At 44.6% G+C, this 12,152-nt stretch overlaps 1 protein-coding gene across 1 annotated transcript; it reads left to right on the top strand.

Annotated features, from left to right (window-relative positions):
- Nucleotides 1–1,518: 1,518 nt before the first annotated feature.
- Nucleotides 1,519–11,938, top strand: RHOU (ras homolog family member U). Its single transcript, XM_060242886.1, has 3 exons — nt 1,519–2,371; nt 4,705–4,763; nt 10,811–11,938. Exons 1-3 carry the CDS (start codon nt 2,065–2,067, stop codon nt 11,264–11,266), a joined length of 822 nt encoding a protein of 273 aa, XP_060098869.1. The 5' UTR covers nt 1,519–2,064; the 3' UTR covers nt 11,267–11,938.
- The last annotated feature ends 214 nt before the right edge of the window (nt 11,939–12,152 follow it).

Below are 12,152 nucleotides of genomic sequence, written 5' to 3'. Positions count from 1 at the left end.
TTGTATTTCTCATGCTTCCAGGCTGAGTTGAGGGCAATGGAGAAAGAGGCTTTCAGTAGAGCCCATAGTATAGTTTATGGCCTATTATCTATAGGGTTGCCAATCCCCAGGTGGGAGCAGAGGATCCCCCGGCTTGGAGGCCCTCCCTCCACTTCAGGTTAATCAGAAAGCGGGGGGAAGGGAGGGAAATGTCTGCTGGGAACTCTATAATTCCCTATGGAGATGTATTCCCATAGGAAATAATGGGAGAATTAATCCATGGATATCTGGGGGGACTATTTTTTGAGGTAGAGGCACCAAATTTGCAGCGTAGCATCTGCTGCCTCTCCCCAAAATACCCTCCAAGTTTCACAAAGACTGGACCAGGTGGTCCTATTCTATGTGCCCCAAAAGAAGGTGCCCCATCCTTCATTATTTCCTATGGAAGGAAGGCATTTAAAAGGTGTGCAGTCCCTTTAAATGTAATGGCCAGAACTCCCTTTGGAGTTCAATTATGCTTGTTAAAACTTTGCTTCTGGCTCCACTCCCAATGTCTCCTGGCTCCATCCCCAAAGTCCCAAGTTATTTTTTGAATTGGACTTGGCAATCCTAATTATCTAACTAGGAGAGAAAGGGTAATGCTAACAGTCCCCTGTGGTTCTGCACTGACCAGGTTGCCTGTAGATACAATGGCTACACTGACTAAGAATAATGGGATCAGGAAGGCAGGGCTTTCAAGTTGGCATTTGGACTTAAAAGTCTGGTATTTCCTGAGCACATGCAAAGTAAATCATTGCTCCTCCTTGCCTGTTTGGAAGCTTCCCAGGATAATAGCTATAACATCATTCCTTTTCCGCAGAATTGACTGATATCCAAAAAAAGGCACACACGAACCTATATCAAAGAATTAAAAGTTATTACACCCCCCCTTTTAATAGCATTTTCAGCCCGCTAAAATACATTGCTTCATACCTCAGTTTAATTAATACTGATAAACCGCCGAAGAAAATTAGTTTCCCTCGGCGAAACAGGCGGAATTTTGATAAGATTAGACACTTTTACAGCGAAACCTCGAGGACTGGGGGTGGGGAAAAGATAAGAGAAGGAAACGGCCTGAAGAGAAGAAGCATGTTTGCTTACGAACGCAGAGCTTGGGACGGGAGGGGGGAGACTTGTCGCATGTCCGGTATTACAACGGCCGATTATCCCTTTATTTTATTTTAGCTCCACAGTGACTAGAGGCATCCATCGAAAGTAGCTCCAACGAGATTTACCTGCTAGCAAACGTCACTGCGGTTTTAATATTACTCTGATAGCAACTAATAGGATGAAAACAGTAAATCGCACGTGAGAAAGAACAGCCCTGCACAGGCATAAGATATGTACAAAAAGGAAAGGAGTTTACAATAAGGGAGGGAGCTGGATAGTGGGGGAGGAAAGAAAGGGATTATTTAGAAAACATCAGAGGAGGCGGGAGGAGGTCAGCCAGGAAGAAGCTCCAGCGAGGCTTATAGACCCTGAGCAGAAAGGCGCAGCTTTGTGAACATTTCAGCCAATAGATGGACCCCCCGATTGTCTCAGCGTTCGAAAAGGAAGGTTGAGTGGCCAATAGGAAGCTTACCCAGACGCAGGCAGGATTCCATGCCGTCCACAACTTGTGGGTGAGCGTAAGGACTCTTCTCACGCATTCGCCCAAGCAGGCAGCAGGAGCCGGCCGGAGCGCCGCCTGCCGGCCGGAGCCTCTACCTCAGGCTCCTCCCCGTGCCGGTCTGCCACGCCCTCTTTGACTTGCTCCCTCTGCCGTATTATGTCATCTGGAAGCAGCTCTTAGGAGTAGTGTGCACACTGTGAGGGGAGGAGTGGAGTGCAGCGCGTACAAGGCTCGTGGTGCTGTGGAAACACCGAATCGCCTTCCTGTCTTCGGAGCCGGCTGGATCTCCGGTCTCTCACTGCTTTATAACACGATTTCCCTCCTGCTGCGATTCCGTGCCTTGCTCCCCTGGTGTCTGCTGCCACTGCGCCCCAGTGGCTCTGTCTCCGCGGATCCTACTATCCTCTAAGGTCTCTTTCACCGGGGCCAGGCGGATGCCGCCGCAGCAAGAGGGAGAGACGGGCTACATCAGTAAGCCGCTGCCGGGCGGCTGCGAGGTACCGCCGGTGCCTCCGCGGCGGGTCCGCAGCAGCCGGGCAGCGGCATTGGGAGCGGCTCTGGGAAACCGCTGCCGAGCCGGAGCTGGTGGTGGCGTCGGAGCGGCCGGATTTGAACCCCGGCGCAGCATTAAGTGTGTTCTGGTAGGAGATGGCGCGGTGGGCAAGACCAGCCTGGTAGTAAGTTACACCACCAATGGCTACCCCACGGAGTACATCCCGACTGCTTTCGACAATTTTTCAGGTGAGAGATCGGGACGGAGGGGAGGGGTCAGTGTGGTAGAATTTCATGGGGCTGCCTCTTAACCGCCTTAGAAGAACAGAGGTGCTACACTGGGTAGACTCTGTCGGAAGGCAGCTTGAAGACACAGCTGGTAAACTTGATTTCAGACTGAGGACGCCAACTGCTTTTCTCCTCTGGAACCTCTTCGCGTCGACTTTGAACCTTACAACTGTAAAAGGGGCGGCTCCCCTTCTTCCGGAGTTCAGTGTGGAGAGCTGCATTACACTTTGATTCAAGGGGTGATTGCAAGTAGAAAGGATTTGCCACGGCTGGAAAAAGGTGACAATGCTGGAATTGTGCATGGAGCCCCCTTACTGTAAAATCTAAGGCTAGAGAAAGAAATAGCTCAGCCTCAATAATTGCTTGCCCAGTCTTTTATGGAAAAGGAGGGAGATGTCGCATATCTTCAGGGAAGCCAAATAACCATCACAGAAGATAACCTTGTTCAACTCAGAAGGCCTTCAGAAATATACAGCCCACCTAAAATATGCCATGAGTTTGCATACTGACTTGTATAAATGCATATTTTAATATGAAGCGAAGGACATGCTGTACTTTTCTGTAGAAGATTAAAAGACTTACAAATCTTAGCCGGGACTTTTGAGAGGGGGAAAATACTTGGTGTGTACTTATCCACCCCCCCCCTCCACAATTGGTTACTATAATATTTTGTTCCAGTTGAAGGCTAGAAACTTGATGTGACAGGGAGCCTGGGGATTCAAACTGTAACCCGTTGTTTTGCAGTGTGGCCTACAGTCGGCCATGAGTTGCTCTGTAGAAGATATTCATTCTATAATATTGCATAGGGAACACAGTACTTGAGTTGATACGAGCTTGCTTGAGTTAGAGAGATCTCTGACTCAGAGGCTGTTCTGAGTATGTGGAGGAGCCCATGGACAATTTTATTCTTTTTCCAAAACATCACACTTCATGCAAATCCTCTTCAGGGGCTCATAATCCTGATTCCTTTTTAGGAGGAAAAAAAGCAAGTCCCTCCTGCAGTCACTTTCACCTCTCCTTTGTCATTAGTTTAGATGGGCATTGATTTCATGGAGAGCCTGTGGGGAATAGATGGCTCTCTGCTGCCTGCCTTGTGAATTGTTGTAATGTAATAATAACCCCTGTCAGTCTCCCCCAATTTTAATAAAGGTTGGTGGGTGTTAAGTGGGAGAAGTTGCTGGGTCATCAGTTGCTGTCTTCGCTTTGGCACAGGATCTTAGTGCCTCTTCATGTCATACAATAAAAATGGCCCATTTATTTTCATCAAAGATGGGTGGATTTTTTTTTAGCATGTAAGTTGCATTTGTGTAGCTGACAATGTATAATATGCATGCATTAGAGCACTTGTCACTTTCCCTTTTCAGAGATGCAAAAAAAAATGTTTGAGCTTGTTTGCTATAAAGGATAACTCTTAGTTCTGAAGTTACTGGGTCTGTATTCCACAAGCCAGCTAAACTGGTCTGCTTCAACTTGTGTGTGTGTGGGATGCCCTGTTCTATGCACATATACTCAGAACTGGCTCACTGTGGACCCACTCCCAAGTTGGTGTGCAGAACACAGTGGCCTTCAGCTGATGAGAACAAGAGTTCAGTGGTTTGTAATTAGCGCTGCTGAATGCCTGGTTTCCTTGTAAAGTAGGACCAATCCAAGCAGGTGTTATAATTTAAAATGCCTAAAGGCCACCAGTATTGCAAACTGAAACAGTAAAGCATAACAAGAAAAACAATCTGCAATTTTGACAAGAAAAAAAAAGCACAATGTAAATAGTAAGGAAACTCTAATAAACAGCATAATAATAAAGGGCACTTTGATCAGAAAAGTGGTTATGTTATTGGTTAGTTTTTTCCTGGAGTAATAAATTATCCAGCCAGGACTGAAAAGAGCGTGAAAAGAAGAGCTTCCTAAGGGAAAACATAAATATTTGCATTGTATTCTCTGTCATTTAAACCAAGGAGGGGTTGGGAGCTTCTTTTGTGCCAGGGCTTTGGAAACTCAAACGTGACAAGGAAATTAATCCTGAAGAGGGGGAGGGGAGAGGGAGCGAACTACACAGGGTCTTTGGCATGGCTTGTTTTGTACCATGAAAGCCTCTTCATTCAGTAATTCGCTGTTTCTGCCACCTAACAAATTAAGAAAGCTCTGAAGAGCTAATGGATGCCCTGGAGTTGAGGACAAGCTAACTTCTGGTTCACTTAGGCTGTTAAATTGGAATAGGTTCAAAAGTAAATGAAAAATGTGAGCAAACATAATTCTTTATCAGTGGCTGCCTCATTGGCTGTTTCTTTCCTTTTCAGCTGTCGTGTCAGTAGATGGTCGACCAGTTAGGCTCCAGCTTTGTGACACAGCTGGCCAGGTTAGTAGAACTCCTCCTTTAGTTTAAATAACTGCTGTAAATCTGATTGTGAAGGGCCACTTCTGTTGTGGATAGCTACATCACCACAGCAGGTCTATCCACTATCATGCAGCATTATTCAAACCCACAGTAACGCCCAGGTTTACAGGAAAGTCTTACATTTTATAAAAGTTTTTTTTAATTAACACCCCCAAACTGACCAGTGCTGTGTGTGCAGCTGTCACAAGAAGCAAACAACTGGATTTCATGTACCATTCTGGGTTGCTACAGCAGGAAAGAGGTCCTGGGAAGATTGTAGAAACTCAAAATGATGCATAAATATTGTGGCGATAGTAGAGATGTGGCAGTAGCCAGGATGAGATGGGAGGGTAGAGTAAAGAAGGCAAGGAGGAGGGAGAAATGTGGAGGAAAAACTGGGGAGGGGGGGGGTTGTCAAGGAAATCGCCCAACTGAATTTCTTGTAGCTTTTCCTTTGGCCCCTTGCAGTTTTCTCACAGCCTTCCTTATTGGTTCCACGTATTTTTACATACGACCCAGTCTTCTCTCCTGGAACTACTCCTGTTTTATATGGAACTCAGTGACTGCATTCGTACAAGGACTTAGCAATATAGGAGCTGCCAGTAGGAGCCCATGACAACAATGGCTTGTTTCCCCAAGAAAGATGCTAGCATAGGGAGAGGATGCCATAGGGTTTCTTCTGTGTGATCTGGGTTTTCCAGAGGGAAAAGAAGTGTTTTATGGATGTATTCTTGCTGCCAAGCCTATTTGAGTGCCAGGCAGTTGCAGCTTCTGCCTCTAGCTCTGCTAGGTGGCAAAAGTAGGAGATGGTGTGCTATTTGTGAGTAAAAGGAAGTATGTATCGATTTGTGATGTGCACATGTAGAAATATATGAGCCAGTATATTTGGTAGTGACCCTTCAGCTGATTTTAAAATTCGCAGTGCAGCCTTTGACAATTGAGTCCCTGATCTTTGCATTGTATGGCAGTGTTTTTATCTTGCAAAGTTATCTCATCCAAACTTGTTTTACTGCCTTTTACACAATGCAGATGGAGCCTTTTTGTTTGCTAGTGGTTGGTGCAACATTACACAGAGGGTAATATATTGCCAAAATGCATCTCCTGGCCTCCCTTTCCATTTTGTTATTATGGAGAGCCTTGTGGGGTCATGAATTCTAATGACGTCTTTATCCTAGACGTATTGTTTTTATGGCCTGTAAACTGGAGATAAGAGATGAGAAAAGAGCCCTTGATTATCCTGGGGTTTTCTTTATACTCTTAAATCACATTGACCTCTGATTCTATTTCTCCATCATCCAGGCTCCTCCCAGTTTCAGTCAAACATGATGTCATCGGTGTAACAGTTCTTACAAGTGTTGCTTTCATGCACACAAGCACTGATGGTGCAAATGTCTGTAACTACAGTTCTTTTCGGAACAGAGTGGCAGGGTAGTATAACATGCTGCAGTTCAAACTCAAAACAGAGTGGGGATTTTTGGCTTTGCTTCCTGACAAGTCTTAAGTCTGCAAAACAAGTGAGCTAATGAAGCTAGCTTGCCTGACTTCCGTCTTGTATACTAGCATCTCCCATAGCAGATGCCCCAGAAGGAAATGTAGTCAAGTGGAACAGGACTTGTGATGCTTTTTTTCAATATGTTTTTAAGAACCCAAGCATCCATGGCTCCTCCAAAGCTTTCCCAACCTCAAAAACTTAATAAATTAACATACAGGCTGTATCTGGGCAATAGAGCATTGGCAGGGAGGGACCTTTCAGGCTGTTCTTGTTAATTTAAGACCCTTTGAGAAACTTGCTGAATTTTAATTATAATGTCTTCACAGTTGAGGCAAAGCCTGTCTGTATGGGAGGCTTGGATTGGTGTGTTTTTATCCTGCTGTCAAAATGAAATCACAGTGTGGAGTTAATCTTTTCTTCCATTAGCTTTCCTCACCTTGCAGTTCTTGAAGCTTCTGTGATCTTCAAGAGTCTGGTGTGGGAAATTCTCTTGTTACTGATGTTCCTCTTTCCTGGGGTGGAGGGTTCATTTCCAGAAAAGAGCAGAGCTCAAAGCAAAATATAAATTTATGTTTTAGAAAGAGTAATGAGAGTATAGAGCATGAGGATTGTCTGAGGATGAAGCAACAAAGGGGGAAGGGAACATAACACGTTCTTTTTTCATGTCACTGGCATGTGAAGTGTAATTCATTTAAACAGACAGCAATGATAAATCTGAATCAAAAACAGCAGGGTCATCTTCTGAAGGACTATGTTTATTTTGATGCCTTCAGCTTGGACGATGCCTCTGATTGCTTCATGCTATATTTCCCCTGATCCCAATGTCAAAGGTTGCCTCCATTGTTGGTACCTCATTCACGCCAGTTCAGCTTCATGTCTTTATATCTCCCATATCAGTTACTACATATATTTTAAAAATTAAACAGTTCAGACAAATAAGATTGCAAAGTAGACAAACGGCCCTTTTCACCAGTACTCTCCTCTACTTCAAGACAGGCTATTCACTTTACGTTTTGTTATAGTCACAAGAACAGTAATTGCCACTGGCAAAAACTGGGTGTCCATTGAGCAAAGAAGCTTGAGATAAAGAAGTGGACCAACTTCCATGACGGCAGCAGGGACCAAACCATCAGGTCAACCTGATGTAAACACATAAAGCTTCCTTACTGAGTTGAATCAAACGATTGCTCTATCACAGTGTTTCCCATTGGCAGGGTTGTGACCCAATACCGGCCATGGAGGCCTCCCTACCGGGTCACAAGAAAAGCCAAAGCTAGCCCTGCCCCCAGCAAAGCATGACCTCTGCTCTGCTTCCTTCCTTCCCCCATCTCTCTGTTGTGCAGAGAAAAGCTAGCCATGAAGACTGACACAGGCTGCAAAGCCTGAGCTCCTTTTGGCTTCCTTTCTTCCCCTGGGTCTCTGTTGTACAGAGAAAAGCTAGCCTTGAAGACTAATACAGGCTGCAAAGACTGAGCTCTGTTTGGGTTCCTTCCTTCCCCTATCTCTGTGTTGTGCAGAGAGGAGCTGGGCTGCCTCCTTCCTTCTCTCCCCCTCCCAGTGTTTGAGAGAAAAGCTGGCGTCCACTGGCACTTTAGACCCATGAAGTGTTCTTCAAGATATGAGCTTTCATGTGCCTTGCAGTATGTTCTCTTGGGGAGATTTCCCTGGTAGGCCTGGGTAGCAAAGAAGGGGGGATGTTTTTTTCAGCCGGGAGGGGCGGGGAGTGGGCATTTCAGTAGCTTTTTTTTTTTTTATCAAATGACCCCTGGGCAGAATTGTTGCTGGCTGGGTTTATCTGATGGTGAGTAACGCTTTTTTTTCTTTGCCCCCCTTCCTTCTTTCTTTCCTTGCAAGCAATGCTCTGTCTGTATTCTTGATGCTGGGGGGGACGCAACAGTGGGAAGGCTTCTAGTGCCCTGGCCCCACTGGTGGACATTCTGGTGCTTTTGGGCCATTGTATGGGAGAATTTTAACTGGATGGTCTGCTGGCCTGATCCAACATGGCTTCTGTTATGTTCTTATGTTCTTTCTTTCCATGTCTTTCTTTTCTTTTCCTTTCCTTCCATTTCATTCTTTCCCTTTCTCTTTATTTCCTTCCATTTTTACTGGATGAAACTTTTCTGTTCATCATACTGTTGTTGCAGACATAGGAGGTCTGCCAATGAAAAGTTGGCAACCCCAGTTGTAGCCAGCTGGCCTTTTTATGAGATTTCTGTGTGAGTGTGAGAGGTGTGGGGCAGAAAAAGATTATTGGAGATTACTGCTGTATATCTCAACAGCACTGGAAGTGATGGTACTATGAACCTGCCACCATTTTCCTGGTTCTGCTTCTAACAGCTGTCTGACACCCAAATTAAACTCCTCCTGTAGATATTAAAAAGGATGAAAGAAGTTCACTGGCTAAATATTTGTGCAACAGGTTGCTTTTAAAGGCATGGGAAACACAGCCAGTAAAAAGCTGCAGGAAAGGAAAGGTCTCCTGTGCAAGCACCAGTCGTTTCCAACTCTGGGGTGACGTCGCATCATGACGTTTTCATGGCAGACTTTTTACGGGGTGGTTTGCCATTGCCTTCCCAGTCATCTACATTTTCCCCCCAGCAAGCTCATTTTTTACCGACCTTGGAAGGCTGGCTACCTGAATCCAGCTTTCGCCGAAATCAAACTCAGGTCGTGAGCAGAAAATTCAGACCGCAGTACTACAGCTTTACCACCCTGCGCCACAGGGCTGCTAAAAAGCTGCAAGCCCCACATAAATATCCTTTTTGGGATAACTGCAGAAAACCTTGTAAAAACTTCATACAGCTTGAAATTTATTGATGAATTATAGTACAATCCTCTACTACCTTTCACAGCAATTTCCCAGTGTTTCAGCCAAGGAAAAGTATGAAAAATAGCTGTCAATTTTTTTCTTGAAACCAAGGAAGCTTGGTTGTAGCTTGAGGCAGGGTTCCGGTAGTAGCAGCTGAAGGAAGGGCCTACTAAATGTGTCAGCATATTTTGAGGTAGAGCAGCTGCCAGGGCTCAGTGTGGGTGATACACAGTGCTGGCATTCCTGATGGCAATGGCAACAGCACTCCCAACTGCATACACTGGCCAGTGCTGTTGAGGAAGGGGTGTGCAGGTGGTGCAGGCAATTGAACATGGGCATTAGGAGTGCTTGCAAGCTGGAGAAGAACACACAAACAGATAGGTGTATGCAGGTGTGCGGGTGGAAAGAGAGGACCGCCCACTTTCCACCCTCATTTTGGCTCAGCTTGAGTTTCAGAGAGATTTTTCTGAAAATGAAGTTACTTCAGAAGAGGCAGCTTTGGGGGAGTGCCCTGGAAGTGGCATCATAGGAAAAGGTGGAGTTTTGGTTCAATGTGCCCTGGAAGTGACATCACTTGGCCCTTGACCTGGAAGTGACACCACAGGAAATGACATAATTCCTGTTTCCCAGCTCGACCTCCAAAGTTTCCTCACTCCACTCCCAAATTTTAGTGGTCCATGAAAGAGAAGTGTTAAAATAACTGGGTCACGGGAAAGAAAAGTTTGGGAAACCCTGCTCTATCATGGTCAGTATAAACTGGCAGCAGTTCTTTGGGGCTTTAGGTAGGGTCTTTCATGTCACCTTCTTTTTAACTTAAGATATTGGGGGGATTGAATCTGGGACCTCCTGCATACAAAACAGATGCTCTACCACTGAGCTGCTTCTTAAAGATAGATGTAGGGATTCACTAGGCTGTCTTTCATAATCAGCCCCTGTCAAAGAAGAAACCCTGTTCATAGAGAATTTTCAGGGGGGGAAATGTTGGAATCCAGCTCAGTCTCTGTATCATACACTGTCTTTGGTTGCAATAATACCTCAAACATTCAAGAAAGAGGACAAGATCCCTGAAAGGAGATGATGGAGCTGGGAAGAAGTCCTCCCTATGAACAACATAGCTGATAGAATATAGCGGAAAATTGTGTTTTGTGCCCTCTGAAAACAGCCTTAGAGTTGAGCCTTGTTACAGTTTCAGGTTTAACAGATGTGCTAACCTTTGTGACAAATTTACATTGGAGATTAGATTTATTAAATAACTTCTGGTATATCTGCAGAATCCTAAGATAAAGAGGCTAATATTTCAGTCTCTGCTCACAGGAGGAAATCTCTGTTCCTATGCGCAACAGTTCTTTAAGTTTAGTTCAGTCTGAGTTCATCTTTCTCCCATGATTATCCAATTGGATGTTCTCCCATGTTTAAAAAAACCCTTTTCCTGCAGAAAGCTTGCTGTCTGGGAGAAGGCTACTAGCTTAATCTTCCTGATCTACTGGTTTGTCCAGTGCAAGGAGTAGTATTCAAATCTTTTTAAAAAATAGTTCTGGTATATTTATAATTGACATATGTATGCGAACTAAAACCCATTTCCTCAGGGATTGCAGATAAATGTAATCATTCCTTAGATGCTGAAGAGTTGGTTATTCTCTTCCTGGAATGACTTGTGGTGTTTTGAAGGCACTATTCTTGTTGAACTCATTGTTTCTAGATATTCATGTTGCATTTCCTTTTGCACAGGATGAATTTGACAAGCTCCGGCCACTGTGCTACACCAACACAGACATCTTTTTGCTGTGCTTCAGTGTGGTGAGCCCTTCCTCTTTCCAGAATGTGAGTGAAAAGTGGGTTCCTGAAATCCGATGCCACTGCCCCAAAGCACCGATTATTCTTGTTGGGACACAATCAGACCTCCGGGAGGATGTCAAAGTTCTCATTGAGTTAGACAAATGCAAAGAAAAGCCAGTGGCAGAGGAGGCTGCAAGGCTCTGTGCCGAGGAAATAAAAGCCATCTCTTATATTGAGTGCTCTGCTTTGACTCAGAAAAACCTCAAAGAAGTCTTTGATGCAGCCATTGTTGCTGGCATTCAGTACTCGGATACTCAGCAACAGCCAAAGAAATCGAAAAGCAGGACTCCGGACAAAATGAAAAACCTCTCCAAGTCCTGGTGGAAAAAGTACTGCTGTTTTGTATAGTGCATTTGCAGAGACTTCAAAAACAACCATCTGATGCCAAGAGCAATTAGAAGCTATATTAGCTCAAGATCTCTCTATCTTGGGAGCACACAGACAAAGTGACATCTGGTGTGAATGGCCTTCACTGGAAGAAGAGACGAAGAAATGGGAGGGAGCTGGTTGCTGGATGTCAGGCTGAGGACTTTCACTATTCGTTGTGAGAGTTCCTGTATGCTTGCTCTCTCAGCAAAGTGTAGCACACCACACGTTTGGGATTTCAAAAGCTGTACTGAGGAGTTGACTGATCCCAGAAATGGGAGGAGCCAGAACAGAGGCCTTTGCTAAACAGGCAACTTGGCAGCAGCAAAGGACTACAGGACTACAGACAGATACTTTAAAAAAAAATGTGTGCCTCATGACATTTAGCTTTAAATGCTGCTTCTCCTCTGACACCTTTCTCAGTCATGGTCTTCATATGCATTCTGGAAACATCTGTAAAACTGATGAATTAACAGAATCCAAAATGTTTTTCTTAAGGTGATGTGCCTAATTCAAGCACAGTGTATGGATTTCTAACATGCTCAGCTGCTTGCATATGTAGTCTTACATGCAAACCCCTGGCTTGCAGATCCCTTGTACAGGGTGTAAGGTACACACCTGGATAATTATTTTTAAACTTTGATATTTTGAGTAGCAGCAGGGTCCTTTCTTTCTTTATAGAGATCTCATAAAGGATGGTAAATCCTGTTTTTTTAAGGTGATGCACAAAATATCTATGAAGTGCCACATGAAATGCATGAGTTCTTTGGATTGAAGCCATGTGCTCATAGTTTTTACATGATACTAAAAGTGATCACATTATAGCCCTTCTCACACAGTGAAGTCCCATATGGTGACACATCTTAGA

This window comes from Heteronotia binoei, chromosome 1, assembly GCF_032191835.1.
Source record: "Heteronotia binoei isolate CCM8104 ecotype False Entrance Well chromosome 1, APGP_CSIRO_Hbin_v1, whole genome shotgun sequence".
NCBI lineage: Eukaryota > Metazoa > Chordata > Lepidosauria > Squamata > Gekkonidae > Heteronotia > Heteronotia binoei.
Note: the sequence above shows the minus strand (reverse complement) of the source record. Positions and strands in the feature narration are given on the sequence as shown.